Genomic DNA, 24,873 nt, shown 5'->3' with positions numbered 1-24,873 from the left:
CTTGTCTCTGTCTCTGCCTGACTCTCTGCCTACTTGTGATCTCTGTCAAATAAATAAATTCTTTTTTTTTTTAAGATTTTATTTATTAATTTGACAGACAGAGATCACAAGTAGGCAGAGAGGCAGGCAGAGAGAGGGGGAGAAGCAGACTCCCTGCTGAGCAGAGAGCCCAATGCGGGGCTCGATCCCAGGACCCTGGGATCATGACCTGAGCTGAAGGCAGAGGCTTTAACCCACTGAGCCACCCAGGCACCCCTCAAATAAATAAATTCTTAAAAAAAAAAAAATCTGTTTGTTCTACATAGAACTTTTTCTAGATAGGGAGAAACAAGGGTGGCATTCATGAAATCAAGTGAAATCGTGAAAAGGATTTGCAAAGCATGATGTACTCGTTCGTGCAGTGGGATATTTGATAACCACTAAAAAAAGAGTGAGTTGATTTTTATGAATAGCTATGGTAGAATCTCTAGATATTAAACTGGAAATAGTACAGAGCAAGATATATATGTACATATTATATACACACACACATATATATGTATGTATGTTTTCGTTTATATAAACACACACCACATATGCATTTGTTTATAGGTATGTAGAAATCTCTGGCAGGATTTGCCAGAAACGGGTTATGGCGGCAAGCTCTGGGGAGGAGAAATGCACAGAGCTAGGGAACAGAGAGAGGGAAGTTTATTTTTCTCTAGATTCCCTTTGTACCTTTTGAACACTGAACTATGTGCATTTATTACTTTTTCATTAGAAAAACAGAGCCTTAAACACACATTATTGCACACACACACCCATGATAAACACTCCAAAGTGTTCTGCTCGCCCTGTTCTTTCATTTAGATTGCAGAAGGACCTGCCTGATTTATTTTTCTCTGGCATTAATTAACATTTGGCACGTAGATAAGGGAAGTAACCTTTGCTTCCTGTACCCCGATGGTGAAGATTTAACAAAATGTCCATGATTTTTTGGATGATCCTCTAATGAAAGAAGTTATAAACAAATTAGTGTCTTTATTCACCTAATTGTGGAAGGTGTTTTGGCCTTTTCATTCAGTCTCCCGTCTTCAATGCACCTAATTGCTGAGTTGTGTGTTTGACCTTTTAAAAAAAAGATTCCCATTAAATGAGTATTGATTGCATCTAAAATTCATTTTCCCTTGCTTACATGAATAGGGAGAGGGGGATAAGAAATTACTCTGTAAGTGTCCAGAAGCAGGCCTTCATTTTCTTGACTGAATTTTCTGGTTTTCTCTGCAGGCCCCTTTTGGATCTGTGCCACACTGGTCTTTGCCATAGCAATTAGTGGGAATCTTTCCAACTTCTTAATCCATCTGGGAGAGAAGACATACCATTATGTGCCCGAATTCCGAAAAGGTTGGTGAATAGCTCGACTCATTGGGAAGGCTTTCAGTTTGTAACCATGAGTTCCTTTTACTGAGTCCTTGGGCCCCTGTCTCTAGGTGCTGCAGCCCCTGCTTTTGTCTTTAAGGATTCAAACATACTTACCATCTCAGAATTACCACCCATCTATATAAATCTAGATAACCTTTTATTTTATTGTGGTAAAATACGCATACCATAACATTGGCCATTTTAACTCTTTTAATGTATACCATTCAGTGGCCTTGAGTACATGCACGATACTGTGAATTCGCGTTTCTTTTGGGATGCTGGAAGGCAAGGCCAAGTAGCAATTGGAATTTATCCAAAGAAAAATGTGCAAAGTAAGTAAAAAGCAGTGTGCATGAAAGTCTCCATTGTAGCATTATTTGTATTATCCAGATGTTGGAAACAATAGGGGCATTGTTTTTTAAGTCACAGTGACTCAACTAGCTGGGTCGGTAGCCCCTAATTATGAAGCACTTAGAACAATGTGGGACACTGATAATCCAAAATTATGCCTGTGCTATTGGCAACATTGTTACAGAGAAGTCTGCAAATGGTCAGAGGGTCTCGCAGGGAGAACCTAGAAAGGAGTTTGTCCTAGCGATGGGCTTGTGGATGACATTGTTTTAAAACTTCCTTTCTTGTGGCGATATTGGATTATTACACAAAGAAAGCAACAGACAGTTTTTTAGAGACTTGCAGAGGACAGCCACCCCCCAGTGAGGACGTTTGGCTTTGTAGGAGATTGAGTGGGTCACTTCCTCTACCCTCTCCTTCCCTCCTCTTGCCTCTCTGCCGGCCTGCTGTCGAGAGGCTCTAGATAGATGAGGCTAAGAGCACAGTCTCCAGAACCAAATGATAGGCTTCAGGTTCCAGTTCCACCACTCATTAGCTTGGGCAAATTAGCTCATTGGCTTCAGGTTCCAGTTCCACCACTCATTAGCTTGGGCAAATTAGCTCATTGCTGTTGGCCTCAGATTCCTTATGAGTGCAATGGGAATAATAATACCTATATTGTTGGGCTGTTGGGAGAATGAAGAATTGAGGTGTGTGAAGAGGTTGGAATAATGCCCTACACAAAAAAGAGTTCCTGCGCATGCACACATGTGTGTGTGTGGGGAGATACATAGTTCCCTCTGTGTGCATGGTCTGTCTCCCCGTGTACCTGTGTGTGTCCCCCTGTCCCCTTCCTTGTACCCTCCTGGCCCGTTTACTTGGAGTCAGACTTGGATTCAGTTGCCTTTGTCAAATGACTCTGGTTTAACTCAATAAATGTTATTCATGAGATATAAACCCTCCCTTCAAGTTGTACAGAGGTTAAATAAAGAAAGATGGATAAATGAATATTGCTGTTAAGTGGGATGTATTAAATTTTGTATCAGAAGTATGTGTAGGTATAGTGACAGAGAAGGAGTAATGGCCCTCCCTGCCTGGGGGTCTGGACACTCGGGAAGGTTTTTATCTTTTCTTATCCTCCTTGGCTGGGAGTCATGATAGAAATGTGCCAGTAAGATAGTCATTGACTCTATCAATAAACGTTTTTCCATTTTTTGGAAGATTGATTTATTTATGAGAGAGAAAGAAAGTGGGGGGGGCGGGGAGAGAATCTTCCAGCAGACTCCCCACTGAGCGCAGAACCTTCCATGGGGATCAGTCCCATGACCCATGAATTCATGACCTGAGCCAAAACCAAGAGTCAGATGCCCAACTGACTGAGAGCCACCCAGGCTCCCCTAAACATTTTTCCATTTAATGTAAAGAGTATTTACATAAATACTTTACATACTTTATAGAGTACTTTAAAGTACTTTATAGAATACTTTAAAGAGTATTTACATAAATATACAAAGTAAGATCCTTCTTCTACCACTTGTTAATTATTTGACCTTGGCCAAACCACTTAGCTTCTTTGATTCTGTTTCCTTATCTCTAAAATGAAGATGTACATTATGTGAAATAATGTATTTATGTATCAGTTAATAATATAAAAGGCTAATTCTTGATTGAGCATTTATTACTTATCAATCAGTGTTCCAAATATATTTGTTTTAACTCATTTAACTCTACTAATCTTATATGATTGTATACTGTGTTTATTCCCATTTTACAGATGAGGAAGTTAAGTAATTCACTTACTCAGAGTTACTTAGCTACAAATGGCAGAGTTAGGGTTAGAACCTGTGGAGTTCGCACGTGGAATCTGTGCCCTTGACTATTATTACACAGTGTTGCCTCTCAGTCTCTCAGTAATGTATTTAGTGGAATGCCTGACACCTAGTGGATGGCCGTAGGCATAGAGGCAATTTACTTCCTCTTCCTTTAATCAAAAAAAAAGGGGGGGGGGCAGTGTATCAGGAGAATTACATTTGGCTTAATGAGGGAGTTCCCAATGTGAAAAAAAAAACCTCCCCTGGGAGCTAAAAATGTTTTGGCCAATCATATGTCTTCACCAGAGTCTGACTACAATTACTTGGGGTGCCTTTGTGCTTGCCAAGAGTGTAAAGTGCATCACCTACTGATTTTCCTGTAGGAAGGGCTGGTGCCATGGGCTTAGCCACGCTTACTGGTCTTCCACTCCAGAAGAGGGAGAGCGAAGCCTTCTCCTGGAGGAAGAGTAGGAGGGACAGCAGAATACTGAACGTTGCTGTTCTGAGGAGCTGCTAGCTGGCATTTCCAGCACAGAAAGCGAAAGTGAGGAACTTTTTGAATCGAGTTTCTCGGTGAACTGAAACTCCCTACTTCAGGGACAGAAGGCACTCCGAATAGCATGCAGAGCCAGTTAATCTGTACCCAGATTTTAATAAATTTGCTCGAGAAATCAGCATCAGCCCTTGTGATACTAGGAAAGAGGGTGTGTTCTTCTAAGGGCATAGTTGGCTTTCCTTTGTTCGAAATGCTTAATATGTTTCAACACTTATTGTGAGGCCCTCTGAAGTCTTTCAGTTGCATAATGCAGTTGTTTAACACTTGAGTTGTTATTAAACAAATTATAAAAGCTACGTGAGAGACCACTGGTCATCACCATAAAGATGGTGCTGAAGATTCGTCAATCAGGACTGTCCTCGGGTGTCTGCTCTAAGACGCGACCCCACAATCCCACAAAGCAGGTGGACATGCTAGGAAATGAGGTGGGAGATGAGCTCTGATAGTAGTTAAAGGCATGATTACACGGGGCTTACCACCTCTGTCCTGTCCTCCTCAGTGTCCATAGCGGCCACCATCATCTATGCTTACGCCTGGCTGGTTCCTCTCGCACTCTGGGGTTTCCTCATGTGGAGAAACAGCAAAGTTATGAACATCGTTTCCTATTCATTTTTGGAGATTGTGTGCGTCTATGGATATTCGCTCTTCATTTATATCCCCACAGCAGTAAGTACCACACTTATTCTGCGTGATGCCCTGGGCTTGTGGAAAATCAGCCAATGACATCATTTCTAGCCCCGCATCGATGGGCACCTGAAATATCCTTTGAATTTAGAAAGTCAGCAGGAGAGGGGATAGGGAGCCAGATGCCTTTGCTGGACCTCAGGCCCTTCGATCTGAAAGCATTCACCTCAGTCTGCGTGTTGGGATGTTTCTCCAGGCTGGGACAGAGAGGCCGGAATGGGAGGGGGCGCCTGCCTGCTGATGAGCTCAGGGGACTTTATAAACACAGATGCATGGAATGAACACATGCGTCTCCCAAATGCCTCCAGTAAAGCCCTCCTCTCCCTCCTTTTCTCTCAGGTACTGTGGATCATCCCCCAGAAGGCTGTTCGGTGGATTCTAGTCATGATTGCCCTGGGGATCTCAGGCTCTGTCTTGGCAATGACGTTCTGGCCAGCTGTTCGTGAGGATAACCGGCGCATTGCCCTGGCCACAATTGTGACAATTGTGTTCCTTCACACGCTGCTTTCTGTGGGCTGCTTGGTAATGGTCTCATTCCTGTGATCTTCCTGCGTGCTTTAGATAGAAATGCTGAAAGACCTCAAGCTGTTATTCAAAATGATTCCTTTGAAACCAGCTCCATAAAATTAACATTGTTTTAAATAGACTGTCCTAAATGAGAAGTAGTAAATTTAGGAGAATTTGATGGTATTCTCTGGCTTTACCTAATTTCTGAAATTTGGTTATGATTCAGTCTGGCTAGAGGAAGTGGAGGTAGTTGAGTGTCTCTAATAGGTTGGGGGGCGGGGCTGGGGGCGAGCTTGGCCTTTGGATGTCTTTGCTGGTTTTCTGCTCATACCTAGAAAGAGTTTTGAAATTTAAAATTTCTTTTCATAGGTGAAAAGCATGAAGATGGAGTCAAATTAGGAAAGGGGAAATATTTTTAAAGTGAATAACGTTTAAAAGAGTCTTAGAGTCTTGTATTTGGGTGTCTTTTTAGGGAAAGCATGTCATTTGAGTTGCACCGGCCCAGAGCAGAGACTGGCTCTGTCACTCACTGGCTATGTGAGGTTGGCCATGGCACCTAACTTCTCTGTATCTGAACATCTTAATCGATAACATGGACATAGTATTTCCTGCCCCAGAGAGTTTTTCTGAATAATGAAATAAAATCTAAATAAAATAAACTTAAAAAGTCTAAATAAAAAAAAATCTAAAATAAAATAGTACATATAAAATATTTAATGTAGAATTTGTCCCATAAATACCTGTAAATTAGGTCCCTTTCCCTTGATCCTAAGGGGACATGATTTTCTATTTTCTGTGCACATTGTACACAAAAATTGTAGTCCATGGCCTTAACAAGGCCTGACGCAGGGTTTGAAAGAACTTTGAGTCCAAAAATGTTAAGGTCTCCGATGAAGGGAAAGGACATGCCCAACGGGAGGACATCCGCATGACGGATGTCTAGACCCTTGGTTAGGTTTTACAGTTGTGGGAGTAAATATTTCTCTGGCACCATCTGATCTATACGATTTTTGTGTAGACAGCCTGGGTCATGCATAAGATCCTGATACTTGATCATTGAACCAGTCACATAAAAAGGGCCGGGTTCTGAGACACAGAGCCGGTTTACATATACTTTCCAAGTGTCTGAGCTTTAAATTTTTGAGACTTCCGGAAGACTGTTGTTTTGACTCATGGCAGAGTGACACCGTTAATTTTTGGCACTTGGAGCCCCTGGGCTGATCCTTTGTAATGCTGCTGCAACCCTCTGTGACCCTTCTGTCTGCTGAGGAAGAATGTCCTTTCTCACTGTAGCCCTCTCACTGGCATGTCCCCGTGTCTCCCTTGAATTTTCTTCTGTATATATCTAGTTGAGTCATTGATGGAGAGAAGGAGGCAGGAAGAAGCGCTTCTTTGTTCGGTTGCGTAAAAGAATCAAGGGGAGCATGGCACGTCAGACTTGGGATCAGGGAGGAGGGGGTAATGGGTAAGAGTGTTGCTAAGAATCTATTTCATTTCAATCTAGTAGTGTTACTAAGAATCAATCTGTGTGTGGTGGAATTTTTTACCTCTATGCCTGTTCCTCCCTTTTGGGATAAATGACATAGGCAGTGGGACTTAACCTGCCCATCTTGCTGCTCAGGAACTTGCTGGAAGAGAACAATTAGAGGGAAGCAGAAAGAGCCCTGCACTGTGAGCCTAGGCGAGAGTCCTCTTTCTCAGAAACTTGGCTTCTCCTCTGTCACGGACATTCGTATTTTGTGGGTTTTTGTGACCCTCAGTGAGATGGCTGTGAGAGCCCTTTATATGCTGTGAAGGGTTCTTCAGATTTAAAGAAGTTACTAGAAGAGTTTCATGTCATCTGAAGCTGCCAGGGCCCTCTGCTGCTCATCCTTCCTGAGTGCCTCAGGAAGGGTGGTGCAAGGCCACACAACTCGAAAGAGTTGGTGCCTCTCGCTGGCATCTTCCTGCCTCTCCAGAATGTCTTTCCCATCATACACTTGGTTGGGAAGTTGGGGAAGACAAGGAGGCAGGAGAGAAGACCTTGCCTGGTTCGCTGCTAAGGGACTCTGGGGAGCCAGGCGCATTAAATGATGGAGCAGAGAGGGAATTGCAGGTGTAGGACCCCTTCTTGGAGGGGAAGCCAGTTTTCTCCTCCTCAAAGAAGGGAACTATTCTATCATCAGGTGTTTAGCCTGGGGTCTCATTCTCCAGCCAGAGATGGCCTCCTTTGTGCTGTTCTGGAGATGTGCAGGCCAAGAGGCTGAAGCAGAGGTGACGGAGATGGGGTCTGGCTCCAGCTCCCTCACCCCTGCTTTGAAGATTGAGTATGTTCTACACATAACACACAGAGTTCCCGACCGCTCTCCTTTTTTTTTTTTTTTAAGGATTTTATTTATTTATTTGACAGAGAGAGAGAGAGAGATCACAAGTAGGCAGAGAGGCAGGCCGGGGGTGGGGTGGGGGGAGCAGGCCCCCTGCTGAGCAGAGATTCCCAATGTGGGGCTCGATCCCAGGACCCTCAGATCATGACCTGAGTCAAAGGCAGGGGCTTAAACCACTGAGCCACCCAGGCACCCCCCACCCACCCCTGCTTTGGTTATTTCCCCTCTCTGGACTACACCTCCTCACTGAGAAAAGGGAACTGCAGGAGCATCTTTACTTTTGCAAAGACTGAATGTTATATGTAACATGAACAACACAAGCCAAACACATGCAAGATGGTTTTTTGTTGCTGTTGTTGTTTTTGAAGATTTTGTTTATTTATTTGTCAGAGAAAGACACAGTGACAGTGGGAACACAAGCAGGGGGAGTGTGAGAGGGAGAAGCAGGCTTTCCGATGAGCAGGGAGCCCAATGTGGGGCTTGATCCCAGGACCCTGGGCTCATGACCGGAGCTGAAGGCAGACACTTAACAACTAACTGAGCCACCCAGGCGCCCCAGGATGTTGTTTTATTGAAGGGCAGGGAGAAGAATTGGCAGCAGAGGGGCACCAGCTGACCCAGACAGCTTGGCTTCCCACTCTGCCCTGGGGAGCACGGATTCGCATTTTTGCCTCAGTGTTCTGAAGCATATGCCAGCCCTCTACCTGCTGAGGGCCCCTGGGTGCTCACGGCTGTACACCACGTTGGTAGCAGGACACTCCTGGCCAGGATGACTAAGGAAGCCCCAGAGGGTGTTTGCTTGGCTGGCGTGTTTGAGCTGCACAAGCCTGTGTTTGCAGGGGTTACTGCTGATAGCGGACTGTCCTGTGCCCTCATACTCTGCCAGGTGACACTCCTGGCCTGCCTTCTAGAAAGCATGATGGTTCATCCTGACACTTCTACGGTGCCTAGATCTAGATGGGGCACATAGGTCAGGTGCCAAATTGCAGGTCACCCACAGAAGAGAAGAATGTTGTCTTGGGGCTGGACACTGCTAGATTGATACCCTAGCTCAGACACAGGGTTGTGTAGCCTTGGGAAAATCTCCATCTCTTTGAGCCTCCACTTGCTCATCTCTAAAATGGGGTTAACATTGCCTGTTACTAATGATCAAGTGCGTGCCTGGTGCGCAGAAGGCACTCCCCAGATGGTAACTGTGATTGTTACTAAGGATTTGTGGCATTCTTGAACTAATGAGTTATAGAATTATAGCTGGCCCTTAGAGATCATTTTTTCCAATCCCTTTGTTTTACACATTAGAAAACTGAGGCTCAGAGGGGTAGAGTGACTTTTTCATAGTTATGGTGTGAGTTACTAGCAAAGCCAAGTTTAGACCCTGGCCTCTTGCTCCTTTCTATCTGATGAGGGCCTCCTTCAAGAGCTTGGAAGAAAAGCACAGTTCCTTCACTAGGAGGCGTACTTTGTAGCTCTGTACACCCTCGAGACAGCTGGAGGAGCCCAGCACTGGCAGCACGGCCGCTGTCCCTGACCCCCTTAAGAACTGTTTTTTTCCCACCTCAGAAAGCAAGTGCCAGAACGGGCCCTGGGAAGAAGGCTTTTAGAGCTAATAGGATTCCACTGGGAATGTGATAAGCTAGGGAGGCTCTGCAGCTAGAAACTTGGAAATGGACTGTTGAAGAGTTCACACTGAGTGTGTTGGGGAAAGCTCCAGTGCGTCATCTTGGTGCCCCCTTCTGGCTGATAGAGAGTAGAGCTGTTGAAATGGTTCCTCACTTGGGTTTTTGTCTTTTTATCTTCCTCCTGCCCTGACTCCATGGGGGAAATCGCAAGTGTGCAGTGACCCTTGACTTATTAAGGGATTTCCCTTACTTTGAAGGACCTAGGTATTTTCCTGGGCTAAAGTCCAGATTCTCAGACTTTGAGACAGATCAGAAGATCCTCCTTGGTTTTTTTCCCTCTTCTATCTCCTGATTTTTTTTTTTTTAAGATTTTATTCATTTATTTATTTGAAAGAGAGACAGATAGTGACAGAGAGAGAGAGCACAAGCAGGGAGGAGAGGGAGAAGCAGGCTCCCCGCTGGGCAGGGAGCCCGATGCAGGGCTCCATCCCAGGACCCTGGAATCATTACCTGAGCCAAAGGCAAACGCTTAGCCCACTGAGCCACCCAGACGCCCCTGCCTCCTGATTTTTGACAGTGAAGTCGTAGATGGTGAATGGAATCACTTATCAGACCTTTCTTTTCCAAGCTGGAGAATTATGAGGTCAGGCCTGCCTGGCACTTTCTTGTAAAGGTCTTTACCAAGAGCCAGCTGGTTTAGCAGCAATCTGTTGTGCCTCAGTTCCCTTGAGTTTCGGTTATTTACATCATGGGCCAGGCCCTGAGTGAGAGGCTGGTGACATAGGGACAGGAAGGATACCGTCTTTGCCCTGGAAGAGAGACTGTGTAAGGTAGCGATGAAGAGGCTGAACCTTGGAGTCAGAAAGACCCGACTCTCCCACTCACTAGCCATGTGCGCCGGATTGAATGACAGCCTCTCTGTGCCTCCGTTTCTCGTTTGTCAAGGAGGATAATCATAGCAGCCTGACAGGGTTCTTATGCGGGTTCTTATGCAGATTAAGTCCTAGGCAGGAAGTAGCCAATAAACAGTGGCTACATTTTATTTATTTATTTATTTATTTATTTATTTATTAAGATTTTTATCCATTTATTTGACAGACAGAGATCACAAGTAGGCAGTCACAAGTAGGCAGAGAGGCAGGCAGAGAGAGAGAGGAGGAAGCAGGCTCTCCTCCTCTCCATCGAGCCCGATGCAGGGATCGATCCCAGGACCCTGGGATCATGACCTGAGCCGAAGGCAGAGGCTTTAACCCACTGAGCCACCCAGGTGCCCCAGTGGCTACATTTTAAAAAATTAACTCTGAGTAAGTGAGATGGACAGAAACAGAGTCGCTTGTGGTTCTGTGGGATGACAAGCATGGCAGAGGGAAACATAGGGGCCATGACAAATACTCTTAGCATGGAGTCGAGAACACTTGAGCAGACTGTTGTGTTTTAACTGCCTGCATGCATTTCCTTTTCCTGCAGGCATACTTTTTTGATGCGCCAGAGATGGACCACCTCCCAACAGCTACAGTTGCTCCAAACCAAACAGTTGCGGCAGCCAAGTAGCTAAAGAGGAAAGTAAGAGACTGTATTATTGTTTCTTTCCTTTTTTTTTTTTTGAGGTTTGGTACAGTAACAAATGGGCAAGTGTGTCACTTCCAAAATTGTTAACATCAGGAACCAAGAGGGCCAGACCCTTTTGTCTTTCCGTACGATTCACTATGGTGTTTGGGCACAAGCATGTCTGTATCTACGCAGCCCGCCACCCAGAGTCCTCCGTTGTGAAATCCGCATGGTCCTGGCGTGATAGATTTGGGAGATGTGAGCTCTTAGCTTTTTCACTGGAGGAGCTCCTGCCTTTTGGCCCCAACATCCCCTCTCCTCTGCGCTCTGTCCTCTTCCCAGGAGCAGAGTATGGTTTGTTCTATTTGGGTACACTCCTGGTGGTTTTCCTAGTTTCCCTGTGACTTCTCAACCTGGCCTCAGACCCTGAGTGTGACTTCTCTTGAATTACTCATAGGGTTCCCAAAGCCTACCAATGCTCATGGCTGATTTGCTCTCTGGCCTCTTGGATGATTCTGTTTCACTGGTTGGCTCAGTAGGTCTGCGTCCTGGAAGAAGAGACAAATCCTCCATGGTTTATTCCTTGCCTCCCTGTTCCAGATCCTCAGTGTACCAAGGCTGCGGCCATGCTGAACTTCTTGCCATTACCAGAACAGACATGCCCTTGCACTTGCCATTCCAGATATCTGAGTATTCCCTCTATTCCAGCAGTCATCACTGTCCTGTGACACCTTGTATTATACATCGCTGTTAATGGTGCTGGAAGCACGAATTCTTCACTGTCTGTGTGTCCATCTGCATAGTCATTTGTTCATTCATTGATTCATTTGTCCTCCATGGACTGGTATGCCTCTCCAGTTCAACTCAGCAACGTGAGAACAAGAAATGGATATTATCCTGCATCTTTGTTGCCCATCACAAGACCTGGTATATAGGGAGTGCTTAGTAAATGTTTGTGCAGTGAATGAATGAAGCCACACTCTGCACATGATCTCCCTGCCCATGGAGAACCTCTAGTCTGTTTTGTAATCACAGGGTGACCTTCTCCTTTCCCAGAGCAACAGGGTGTGGTGCGAAGACCAGGGCCTTTGCAGTCAAGTGGAACAAAAATGAAATCCTGGCCTCACCACGTACTACCAGTGTCCCTGGGACAAGGAGCTTACTGTCTCTGAGCTTCAACCAACGTAACTGTCACAGAAGGATGATACAACCTATACTAGATTAGAGATCATGTTTATAAAAGCTCCTGGCTCATAGTTAAGATGCTCAATGACAGAATCAAGCTACTGGCCCTCTGAGAGTGGGTCTGTATTTGTGTTGAAATTTGGTGGTTCTCATAGACTTTACCTTGACCCTTTATTTCCTTTTTGTAAAACCAAATGGATTTTCCTTCTTAGTTGAGGAATTTGGGTTGTAGGCCTTGCAAGTTGACAAGATATTGCCAAAGACACCTCTGGCTATCTTGATGGTAAGACAGTTGCCCTGGCCAATGGAATGCCTAAGGAACTATTGTAAATGTCACAGCCCACCTTCCCCTCTTCCCTTCTTCACATGGGGATGTGATGATGTCAGAATCAAAGGTCAGAGCCCTTGGAGACAGGGTGGGCTCTTCTCTCCTTTTTACCATAAAGAGGCTGAGGCCAAGAGAGAACAGTGCCTTGTCCAAGGCCATCCCAGAGTTTTGTGGCAAACTAACATGAGTATATCACATTCCATTCTACAAAATACCATCTAGATCACTCTCTCTTTGTCCGCTGTTAGCAGCCTTACTGACCCCATTGTATAGATAAGGAAGCTGAACTTAAGAAGTTTGAGTTGACTAAGATCACCTGCCTCTTTTTTTTTTTTTAAGATCTTATTTATTTATTTATTTATTTATTTATTTGACAGAGAGAGAGATCACAAATAGGCAGAGAAGCAGGCAGAGAGAGAGAGAGAGAGAGAGGAGGAAGCAGGCTCCCCGCTGAGCAGAGAGCCCGATGCGAGACTTGATCCCAGGACCCTGAGATCATGACCTGAGCCGAAGGCAGAGGCTTAACCCACTGAGCCACCGAGGTGCCCAATCACCTGTCTCTTAAAAGGCACAGCTGGGACTCAAACCCAGGTATTTTGGAGCCATTTCTTGAGGTTTTTCCACTTTCCCACTTTTAAGGCCGATGTTCTTTTTACCCCTAAAATTTGCAGGCTCTTACTCCTGGACTTTCGCATCTTTTTTGAACCCTCCTTTGCTTTTCTAGAGATGCTTCAGTTCAGTTCAGAGAATCCATACTTATTGGATTGCACAACCTCCCAGGAATTTGAGGGCTGTATTAATTATCTATTGCTGCCTAACAGTGTTACCTCAAACCTAGCACCTTAAACAATGCCCATTTATTAGTTCAGTTTCTGTGGCTCAGGAGTCTGGGCATAGCTTAGCTGGGTTCTGTCCTTCAGGTTCTCTTACAAGGCTGCACTCAGAGTGTTGGCCTGGGCTGGGGTCTCATCTGAAAGCTCGACTGAAAGGATCTTCCTCCAGGTTTAGCAGGTTGTTGGCAAGATTCACGTCCTTGTGGTCTGTTAGACTGAGGGTGCTCCTTACTAAGTGTCACCTGGAGGCTGTCCCCAGTTCCTTGCTACATAGGATGGCTGACATCATCAAAGCCATAAGTGGAGATAACAGACAGTCTATTAGGAAGACAGAGATAATGTAAAGTAATCGTGGAAGTGATATCTATCAGTTTTCCTATATTCTTTTGATGAGATGCAAGTTATAAGTCTTGCTCACACTCAGTGGGAGGGGATTACCCAAAGACATGAGTACGTGGAGGCAGGGATCATTGGAGGGCATTTTTCACTTGATCTTAGCTGAAAGGCCGAGAAGCGATAGGAGGGCATTTTTATTTTACACTATTTTTCAGCTTTATTATGGTATCATTAACAAGAAAATTGTAAGTTACTTAAAGTATAGGTTGTGATGATTTGATCTACATGTCCATTGTGTGGAGGCCATTGTGTAGTCTGTCCGCCATAAGCACACACCCTAGTAATATGTATGTATTTGAAATATTTACATTGTTGTCAATCCATATAGTAACTATTAAAGCTTAATTTTTTATTTTTTGATGAAAAATAAATATTAATAGAAGTTCTAAATTTTTCTTCCATTACCTCAGTGGGTGATTTTTACAGTCCATTGCCTTAGAATGAGCATATGGTAGCTTGTTTGCCTTATGGTTTGATTGTCTACATACTTGTTAAGCTTCTCCTGCAGATGGATTTCATTGACAGTTAGCAGAGAAGGCCCTGGGGCAAGGTAGGTCTCTTCCTGAGATTGAGGTCCATGGGAAAGGGATTAAGTCTGATTGGACTTGAACTCCCCAGTGCTTGGCCTAGCACAGACAGAGCAAGTGCTCAATTAATGTTGGGTGGCTGGAGGTGACCCAAGGAGGTGGTGACCTTAATTTGCAAAATTAAGGAAAGGGGGGGATGTGGGCTTTTATCAGAGGTGTCTTGGCTCACGGAGCCCTCATTTACTCTTTCACTCAGCATTTACTTGAGGCTGTTCTGTGGCCTCCGTGGTCCAGAAACTGGAGACCTAGAAAGTCAAATACAGTCAGCCTTGGGGAGCCTTGGTCCATGGGTAAAACAGCTAAACAGATAATAAACAGACAGTGTTTGTAGAGACATGCCAGACCCAAATTGTGAATTGATGAGCTTGGTGGGAGCACAGAAGCTGTGACTCACTGGTCTGAGGGAAGGCTTCATAGAATAGGTCTTGTTTGAGCTGGACCCTGAAGGTTGGGCAGAAGCAGTCAGTTACCAATTTTTCTGAAGAGAGTAGTTAGCTTCTCATGGCATTTGGGAAGGTGAAGTCTTAGGTTCATTGGGACACAGTGATGTGATGTGGGCTCATATCCCTGGGAACAAGAAAATCTGAGCCCAGCTGGAGGACAGAGGTTGTGCCCACAGTAGCAGCCATTGCTTGGGTCTCTCTTGGCCCAAAATACCTGACATCGACCTAGGGAGGGCCTCTTTCAGGCTTCTCCTATGTTAGAACTCAAGCTTCTTCCTTGCATTTTGTTATGAAGGCTCCAGGCCAGTGGCCCATGTACTCTAAACCTTCAGAGAGTCAGAAGCTGGCGTTTGAGAAAAGCCTGGTCCTGCAGGCCTTTGCAGACCTCCCATCCTGATTTATATAGATTTGACACCTTTGGGCTTTGCTCAGATCTATAAACTTGGGCATCAGTGTCTCCGTTCGGGTGTCGGGTCTCCAAATGAGATAATGATGAAGAGTTTCTTTGGAGCTTCCGTGGCAGAAGCATCAATCGCTTTGCCAACGAGGGCTGTCCAGAGCCCCAGGCTCTGCGGATTTATGAGCTGCCTGCGCCTTCTTCTGTAATCTCTAGACTCCCAGCTTTCACTGAAAAAGAATGGCTTCTAATCTCACAGATAACCTTCCTCATGTAAATCTGCACACTGGAGGGCTTAGCCTGGCACGGATTACTAGGAGAACATCCACCCCTTCTCTCCCTGGAAACTTGGGATCACAGAGGAGCCTCCAATGACTTACGATCAGGGAAACTACCCCTATATAAATCATAGAGATATTACAGAGAATATCTGGCTTGCTTCTTCCCTCTTTTCCTTCCTTTCTAAAAATTATTTATTTATTTATTTTAAAGATTTTATTCATTTATTTGGCAGAGATCGCAAGTAGGCTCCCCACAGAGCAGAGAGCTCGATGCAGGGCCCAATCCCAGGACCCCGGGATCATGACCTGAGCCGAAGGCAGAGGCTTTAACCCACTGAGCTACCCAGGCGCCCCATACTTCCTTTTTTTTTTAATTAAATTATCACCTGAGGGCCAGTGCCATTTCTTCTCTGAGCCAAGACCCTAAGGAAGCCTGGAAACTGTGCCTTGGGAGTCTTACTTTGGCTTGTGGGATGGGGTATCTGAAAGATGGCATTTGTATTGGGGCTGCCTTCCCAGGAGCTGTGACAAGTGGGTCTGTCTGGAGGAGGGTGGCCAGCAGGTAATTACACTGCGGTGTGATTGGGCTTTAGTAAGAGATGAGCAAAGGGCCTTAGAAGATTTCTTTGTAATTAAAAAACCCTCCTGATTTGATACACAGGGTTTATGTGCAATTATCCTTTCACTCACTCCTGTTAAGAGTGTTCATATTATAAGCCAAAGCTACAAACCCTTTTACTATGTTTATACACATCAATTCTTTTATTCTGAAATCAGTTTTAACTCAATGCTATAATCCTCTTTAACAGAGCATCCAGAATGTATGACTTACCACCATGACTAAAGCTGTTTTCCACCAGCCCCTTCTTGTTCACACCACATCTGAGATGTCCCTGCCCAGAGAGCCCAGTTTCAGTGTCTGTGCTGTTTCTCCATCAGTTTTCTTCCTGGCTCTCTTTGAAGTCAATCGGAAGAACCCGGGTTAGAGAGTGGGTCAGCACAGTAACATTTTTTAAAAAGATTTTATTTATTTTTTGAGAGGGAGAGAGAGAGCACAAGTAGGGGGAGAGGCAGAGGGAGAAAACAAAGCAGGCTCCCCACTGAGCACAGAGCCCAGTGCAAGACTCGATCCCAGGACCCTGGAATCATGAGCTGAGCCAAAGGCAGATGCTTAACCAACTGAGCCACCTAGGCACACAACACAGTAACTTTTTATTCTTGCTTAAACTTATTTAGTGCGAAGTTTTTACACATAGACAAAAGCAGAGTGAATAGTATAGTGAATGTCCATGTACCCATTGCTTACTTTGCACAGTTGTCAACTCACAGCCAACTTTATTTCATCCTTTCACCCATCTATACCCCCATATTATTTTGAAGCACATCTAAGATTAATACCCCATATTATTATTATTATTTTAAAGATTCCATTCATTTATTTGACAGAGAGAGAGATCACAAGTAGTCAGAGAGGCAGGCAGAGAGAGAGGAGGAAGCAGGCTCCCTGCTGAGCAGAGATCCCAATGCGGGGCTCAATCCCAGGACCCTGAGATCATGACCTGAGCCGAAGGCAGAGGCTTTAACCCACTGAGCCACCCAGATGCCCCACCCTTTATTATTTTTAAGCACATTTAAGCACATGTATTATTTGATCCATAAATATTTAAATCCTGGATCTATAAAAGACACTTTTAAACTTTTAAAAACATAACTGTAATACCACAGTCACAGCTAAAAAAAATTATATCTTCTAAATACAAGCATACCTTGTGTTACTGAGCTTTGCTTATTGCGCTCCACAGATACTGTATGTGTCTTTGTTTTTTGTTTTGTTTTTACAAATTGAAGGTTTGTGGAAGTCCTGTGTTGAGCTGAGTCTATCAGCAAGCACCCTTTTCCCAAAAGCAGTTGCTCACTTTGTGTCTCTGTGTTACATTTTGGTAATGCTTGCAATATTTTAAACTGTTTCATTATTAATATGTTTCTTATGGTGATCTGTGATCACAGGTCTTTGGTGTGACTGTTGTAATTATTTTGTGGTGCTATAATCTGTACCCATATGTAAGATGGTAAACTTCATAAAGGTTATATGATGGCTCCACTGACCGACCATTCCCCTGTCTCTCTCCCTCTCTTCGGGCTTCCCTATTAAAAAATTGTAATATTGAAAATGAGCCAATTAATAGCTCAACAATGACCTCTGAGTGTTCAAATAAAAAGAGTCACACATCGCTCACTTTAAATCAAAAGCTAGAGGTGACTAAGCTTAGTGAGGAAGGATGTCGAAAGCCAAGACAGACTGAAAGCGAGGCCTCTTGCATCAAACAGCTAAGTTGCAAAAGTGAAGGAAAAGTTCCTGCAGGAAACTGAGAGTGCTGCTCCAGGGGACACACGGATGATAAGAAAGTGGAACAGCCTTACTGCCGACGTGGAGAGTGTGAGCGGCCGGGATAGAAGAGCAAAGCAGCCACCACATTCCCTTAAGGCAAGCCTGACCCCGAGCAAGGCCCGAGCCTTCCTCCATTCTGTGAAGGCTGAGTGGGGTGAGGAAGCTGCAGAAGGAAGGTTGGAAGCAGCAGAGGTGGGTTCGTGAGGTTTAGGGAAAGAAGCCGCCTCCATAACGTGGAAGTGCAGGGTGAAGCAGCCAGTGCCCGTGTAGACACCGCAGCTGGTGATCCGGAAGCTCCGGCTTGGATCATTCATGAAGGTGGATGCACTGAACAACAGATGTTCAGTGTAAATGGAGCAGCCTTCTGTCGGGAGAAGATGCCCTGTGAGACATCCACAGCTGTAGTCAGCGCCTGGCTTCAAAGCCTCAAAGGCCGGGCTGACTCGAGTGAGAGAGGCTCATGCAGCTCGTGACTTTATGTTAAAGCTGGTGCCCATTTGCCATTCATAAAGCTCCAGGACCCTCAAGAATTTTGCTCAATCTATACTTTCTGTGCTGTGTAAACAGAACAACAAAGCCTGGATGACTGCATACTTGTTTACAAGATGGTTTACTGAGTATTTTAAGCCCCCTGTTGAGACCTCCTCAGAAAAAAAGATTCCTTTCAAAATATTCCTGCTCACTGACAGTAGTACATCTGGTCACCCAAGAGCCCTGATGGAGACGGACGGACGAGGTAAGTGTTCGAATCCCTCTGACACAGCATCTGTTCTGCAGCCCATGGATCACGGAGTCATTCCAGCCTTCTGATTAAGGAATTCAGTTCATAAGACTGTTACTGCCATAGTGATTCCTCTGGTGGCTCTGGGCAAAGTGAAATAAAAACCTTCCAGAAAGGATTCACCATCCTAGAACATCCGTGATTCATGGGAAGAGGTCAGGATAGCATCATGAGCAGGAGTTTGGAAGAAGTTGGTTCCAGCCCTCATGGGTGACTCTGAGGGGTCAGGACGTCAGGAAGGAAGTGACTGCAGATGGGGCGGAAGGAGCAAGAGAGCGGGAAGCGGAGGCTGAAGGTGGGACTGCGCGGCCGCCCTCTCAGGGTAAAACTTGAGGGTGAGCAGTTGCTTCTTACAGATGAACAAAGAAGGTGGTTTCCTGGGAGGGAATCTACTCCCGGTGAAGATGTCATGAAGGTGGTTGAAATGACATCAGAGGTTCACAGTATCACAGAAACTTGGTTCATGTAGCAGCAGCAGGGTCTCATAGAATTGACTCCAATTTTGAAAGTTCTACTGTGGGTAAAATGCTATCAAACGGTATCATGTGCTACAGAGAAATTTGTGAAAATAATCAATCCATGTGGCAAACCTCATTGCCGTCTTACGAGAAATTGCCGCATCCAGCCTTCAGCACCCACCACCCTGATCAGGCAGCAGCCATCAGCATTGAGGCAGGACCCTCCCCCAGTAAAAAGATCATGACTCGCTGGAAGCTGATATGATGCTTAACATTTTTTTTTAGCCATAAAGTATTTTTTAATTAAACTATGTACATTTTGGGATGCCTGGGTGGCTTAGTCAGTTAAGCATCTGCCTTTTGGCTCAGGTCATGATCCCAGGGTCCTAGGATCAAGTCCCACATTGGGCTCCCTGCTCAGCAGAGAGCTTGCTTCCCTCTCTGCTCCTCTCCCCTGTTCATGCTCACTCTGACTCTGACAAATTATGTCAGAGAAAAAACTATGTCCATTTTTCAGACATAATGCTATTGCACACTTAGTAGACTCTGGTATAGTATAAACATGACTTTTATATGCCCTGGCAAACCAAAAAGTTCATGTATTCACTTTATTGCAGTATCCACTTTATTGCCTTGCTCTGGAGTGTCTCCCCAATCTCTTTGAGGCATCATATGTACTTCAGTGTTTGAATTTCACCTTGCAGTTTGTTGATGTATCTCTTAAGTGTTTTTTAAATGGTAGGTAGATTCCTACTCCATTCTCCCCCCTTTCCCTTTCCCATATATTTGTTGAAGAATTATTTATCCTATAGTTTTTCACTATCTGGATTTTGCTGATTGTATTTCTATGGTGTTGTTTATCATGTTGCTTTGCCTTTGTTTTCTGTAAACTGGTGGTTGTATCCAAAGATTTGGTCAGAGTCAGCCTTGGTTGGTTGGTTAGTTGGTTGGTTGGTTTTGGCAGGACTACTTGATATGTGGTGTTAAATGCTTTCACCCATAAACTCATAATATGTAACTATCTTTTGCTTTTTGATATTTAAAGTAATTAAGCGATGCCTACATGTGTTAAATCATTAGGGTTTTCAAAATGGTGATATTTCAGTTCTATCTTTGCTTCTTTCTTTATTAATTAGAATACTTCTTTCATAAAAACTTCCCTTTATCTACTATTTGGCTCAGCAGTGATGTAATTCCTGGAGAAAAGCAGGATAAATGATTCTTTTGCTTTTTTTCCCACCTACTTTCAAACTAGTAGTTGGCTTGCTAGCACTCAGCAACAATGACGAGTTAGTTTCAGTCCATTGCAAGTATTATGCTTACCAATATTCAAGTTGTCCCTTCTTTGACTAATGGGAAGCTCTTCAAATTTGCTCAAGTCCTGTTGGCATAGCCCTAAGAATCTCTGATAAATGTGTTATTATCTGTTAAACAAAATTTTCCAGGCTTTTCCAGGCTCATCTTGAACATTTCCTGTCCCAGATCCAGACTGAGTCATTTCTTGAAGGAGTCTTGGTTCTGTTCATTAGGGAGATAGTCATACCAGGTCACAATCTGGACGCTAGCAGTACTCATTGTCATTGGGTTGTTTTTTCACAGGCCTTTTCACTGTTCAGAGTCAGGAAATATATGTGTTGTGTGCTTGATTCCTTTTTTAAAGGAAATGCAATGTGGGTTCATACTCATACTTTGAATTCTTATTTATCACTACAGAGTTTTTTCTAAATTGCTTTTATCTTATATCTGTATCTCCTTTCTTACCTCCTGGGAATCTCACTTTACAACAATACCAGCAGAGATAGAATTGGGCTAGCACATAAGTACCTAATTGTTTTATCCAGGCACTAGCAACAGTCCAATAATAACAACAACAGCACTCCCATTAATTACTGGAAACATTGCTTTAAAATCTTTTAAGGCTTTTTTTTTTTTTTTTAAAGGTTTTTAAGTTCTGGAATTCCCCTTCCTGGCTTGTTTACTTGGAAGCCCACTATTTATTTTTCAGGATGCACTTCAGATAGCCTGTCCTTGGGGAAGTTTAAATTACTTACTCCTCTGTGCTCTCCTAAAGCTCTTTGTATGTTCCTTTGTTAGAGCAATTCTCTTATTCACAGGGACATAGACTGGGAATCCCTAGAAAGGGAAGATTTATTGACCAGTATAGCTGCAGCATTCCACAGGCTTTGGGGAAAGCTTGATTTTGAACTTGACAGTTCATAGACCCATCACATGCACACATGCTTTGTTCTTTTGCCTGGTGACTTGAAAACTTTTTACTTGTTTGTTCATTGAGAGCCTACCCTTGGCCACCATTTGCTGGGTCACTGGGGTCAACAGTGGAGATTGGACTTTCCCTTCCCAGATTTTACACCCCATTTTCTATCTCAGGTTTCAGATAGACTAGAAGGCCCTGCTAAATTAAAAAGGGAACCCTAACTTGGGGAACTTTGGGTTTGAACACCCCCAATCAGGCTTGGGTGCAGGAGTGCCACCACGAAGAGGGCTCAGGGCTGGCCTGGGTCACAGTAGGGCCACCCAACATGTGGAGCCTGAAGTGGCCAGGAATCGGGTTGTAGGTAGGCAAGAGGCAGGGGAGCTCTGGCTAATGGTGGCATTAGGGACCAAGTCTGGCACAAAGGACAGTGTCATCTTACTCACCACCTTCTGGGCTAAGCCCCAGGAATCCCCAGCCTCTGTCAGGCTACCTACTAAAGGTTGGCAGCCGGGCAAGAGAAATTTTCTGTCTTGAATCCCTCCTCTGGTCTTGACATTAATTTGGAACAGACAGCTAGAGAGATGAGAGAAAAAGAGCATGTTTATGAAAATAAAATCTTCAGTGCCTGCCCTGTGGGCTTGTTTGTCTCTACCTTTATTTAGCATTTCAGAAGCCCGAGCTAATGTTTACCAGAAGGCGAGGAAGGACTGTTAGTTCTTCCAGTCCAGCAAACTGCAGCATTCATGCTTCTCCAACCACTTTTCACAGATATATTGTTGACAACATTTCCCTTTTCTAGAGCCGGGACATTGAGGCAGATACCGCCGTCTTAGGCCCACCTTCCTAGTTGTGATCCTACCCCCGAGGGTAGTAGGAGGCCTGGCACATTCTCTTAGGTTGGAGGCCATTTATTAGGAAACGGCCTCTCTGCCACATTTCTTAATCCCCACCCTGGATTTAACTATATCTAGGACCTCTTCCCAAATTTTCATCTATTGCAAGTCGCCAGCTAGGTGTACCAACAGATGATTCAAATTCATTACGTTCAAGACTAAACCCATCTCCCACGCAACCAGATCCTTCTTATATATTCCTGTCTCCGTAAATGGCACGACCATCCACATTGCCCCTGACTTTAGACTAGGTTAGATTCTTTATTATACTGTCTCACAGTACCTCACAATTACAATTACATAAGTAATATGTTATGTATATGTTTACCCGGTAGTTTCCACTGCCAGACTGTGTAACTTCCTTGAGAGTTGGGACCATGGTGCTTTATTCATCATGGTACTCCAGTGCCCAACCCATCTGACACATGAGTCCTCAATCACTATTTGTTGGAATAATTAAGAAATCCACCTGGTCACCCTAGAAACCTCATCATCAATGTAGAATCCCCCTTCTAACCTTCAGTATCTTACCTCTCCGTACAACTTGTCTATTCTACCCCTGAAATGTTTCTCAGGTCTGTCCTATTAGTACTATGCCTGATGTTCCTGGTGTTCAGGACCCAATCATCTCACATTTGGACTATGATAGTAACTTGGTGGGATTCTCTATCTCTTTTCTTTTCTTTCTTCCAATCCATCCTATGCATAGCCAAAGCACTTTTCAAAAAATTATAAAACTGTGTCACTTAAGAACTTTCTTTTCCTTCTTCTTTTTTTTTTCTTTTTGGCCTCTGATCGTCTAAAAGACAAAATCTACATTCCCTGCAGGATCAATCCCTAATCTGTTTGTCCTACATCATATCCTGCCGTTGTCCCCTGCACAACCTCGTGCTTCAGCAACCACAAACAGCTCTCCAGTTTTCAAATATTTTCATGTCCCTCCATATTTACTTTATTCCTCCTCTAGCACCTAACACAGCTGTTACAAAGAAGGGAGACAAAGAAGGATGGGGGAAGGTAGCTATGGGATCTGGCAGAGGAAAATCATTGGTTTTCCAAAGTAATAGAGGAAAACTTTTTAAAATGTCGTGTCCCCTCCCATAATAAGTCTTCTTGGAGTTGGTGACTCTGGGCTCCAGGTTGTCTGGTATTGAAGCTGTACCTCTGAACATAAACAAGTACCCTTCCCTACAGTTTAGGTCCTTTCTAAATATTGGGGGTGTGTGTGTCTTTTTCTTTCTTTATTATTATAATTTTTTTAATGTTATGTTAGTCACCATACAGTACATTATTAGTTTTTGGTGCAGTGTTCCATGATTCATTGTTTGCATATAACACCCAGTTCTCCATGCAGCCCATGCCTTCCTTAATACCCATCACCGGGCTCACCCATCCCCCACACCCCCAAAACCCTCAGTTTGATTCCCGGAGTCCATAGTCTCTCGTGGTTTGTCCCCCTCTCTGATTTACCCCCCTTCATTTTCCCCTTCCTTCTCCTGATGTCCTCCATGTTATGCCTTATGTTCCACAAGTAAGTGAAACCATATGATAATTGTCTTCCTGTGTTGAGCTTACTTAATCTCCTCCAGTCCCATCCATGTCGATGCAAATGGTGGGTATTCATCCTTTCTGATGGCTGAGTAATAGTCCATTGTAATATCCAATGGGATATTACACTTTTTCTTAAAAGTGACTCTTTTTGTTTTTCAGTTCTCTTTTCTGTTTTTTGAAGTGTGGTTCTTTGGGACATGGCATCTACTGCAGGGAAGCAAGCCCGTGGGAAAACTGATGGCATGGCCCACCCTCCGGCAGCTGTAAGGTGCCACGCTGAAGTCTCATCACCCAATTTAACAAATAGTAACTAAATGTTGTTCAGTCCTTGTGTCTTTCGGCTCTTCTTTCTCACCTGTCTGTTATCGTTGTAACTATGCACCGATTTAGGACAAAATACAAGGGAACGTGGTAGGTGTGCCTGCCATCTGCCTCTCGCTGTCCTAGGACGCCCTTAACACGTGAAATGGATCCATCCTAACGTCTGATGACTTTCTTCGGAATTGTATACAGATGATCCTCTAAGGTGATCCTCTTTTCTCCTGTGCTTGCCATCGTAAACTGACCGAACTGTATGAACTTTGGTTTGGATTCATTGGGAGCCCGAACAATTTGTCTGTGGTGACTTGACACTGGGCAACTGAACCTGATTGTTGCAAAATAAATACCTCATAGAATGTCTGTCTGCATTTCATGACTTTGACCTCGAGTTCTTCCTTGATGTTTTATCTTTAGCATGCTGGAAGCTGCTGTAAATCTGGATTTATTTAATGAGATGTGGGGATTAAAGTGGACATCAGAATTTTTCTTCCTGTAAGTATGGAACAGAGGGTTGAAAGAACTTGCTCCCTTATAACATATTTCAACACAGAGATTTTAGAAAAAAATTTCTAGGGCACTTTGAGCACCTCTTCATGGTGGCATGACTCCTGGCTATAGTGCATTAAAGGGAGAAACAAGTGACAGTTCAGTTACTTTATTTTATTTTTTTATTCGAAATGTGTGCCATCTGGGAGGCTGGGCTTCTGCTGGGTCAGGATTGCCGATCCCCTACTGTTTCTGTTGTCCTCTTCAGGCCAGGAATTTCCAGTGTATTTCTGAGACAGCTACAAAGACACACGTGGACTTAAAAGGCTGGTCACACCGGAAAAGGAAGAGGCACACAAATTCAGGCCACCATGAGCTTAAGGTCAAGTTGGCAAACCTCCCGTCAAACACAGGGTACCCTCCCCTCCATGAATTTACTTCACAAATGCAGGTAGTGCTCATATGTGGTCAGCATTCTAGGTGATGGGGCTGGAGCAGTGAACAGAACAG

The 24,873-nt window shown here is 44.2% G+C and overlaps 1 protein-coding gene across 3 annotated transcripts in view; it reads left to right on the top strand.

Annotated features, from left to right (window-relative positions):
* The window catches only part of YIPF1 (Yip1 domain family member 1), a 38,984-nt gene extending 14,739 nt beyond the window's left edge, over positions 1-24,245 (top strand). For 2 of the 3 annotated variants that reach the window (XM_004751573.3, XM_013055613.2), the window contains 5 exons: positions 1,267-1,383; positions 4,598-4,764; positions 5,122-5,304; positions 10,739-10,834; positions 23,716-24,245. In XM_004751573.3, the coding sequence (XP_004751630.1) occupies positions 1,267-1,383; positions 4,598-4,764; positions 5,122-5,304; positions 10,739-10,822 (551 nt within the window). In that variant the 3' untranslated portion in view covers positions 10,823-10,834; positions 23,716-24,245. Of the gene's footprint in view, positions 1-1,266; positions 1,384-4,597; positions 4,765-5,121; positions 5,305-10,738; positions 10,835-11,419; positions 12,702-23,715 lie in introns of those variants that run through there. The other variant, XM_013055616.2, reaches the window with a different exon arrangement.
* The last annotated feature ends 628 nt before the right edge of the window (positions 24,246-24,873 follow it).

Source organism: Mustela putorius, unplaced genomic scaffold (genome assembly GCF_011764305.1).
Source record: "Mustela putorius furo isolate JIRA1106 unplaced genomic scaffold, ASM1176430v1.1 tig00003853_pilon_pilon_pilon, whole genome shotgun sequence".
NCBI lineage: Eukaryota > Metazoa > Chordata > Mammalia > Carnivora > Mustelidae > Mustela > Mustela putorius.
The sequence above is the reverse complement of the archived record's forward strand: the minus strand, read 5'-3'. Positions and strand labels throughout refer to the sequence as shown.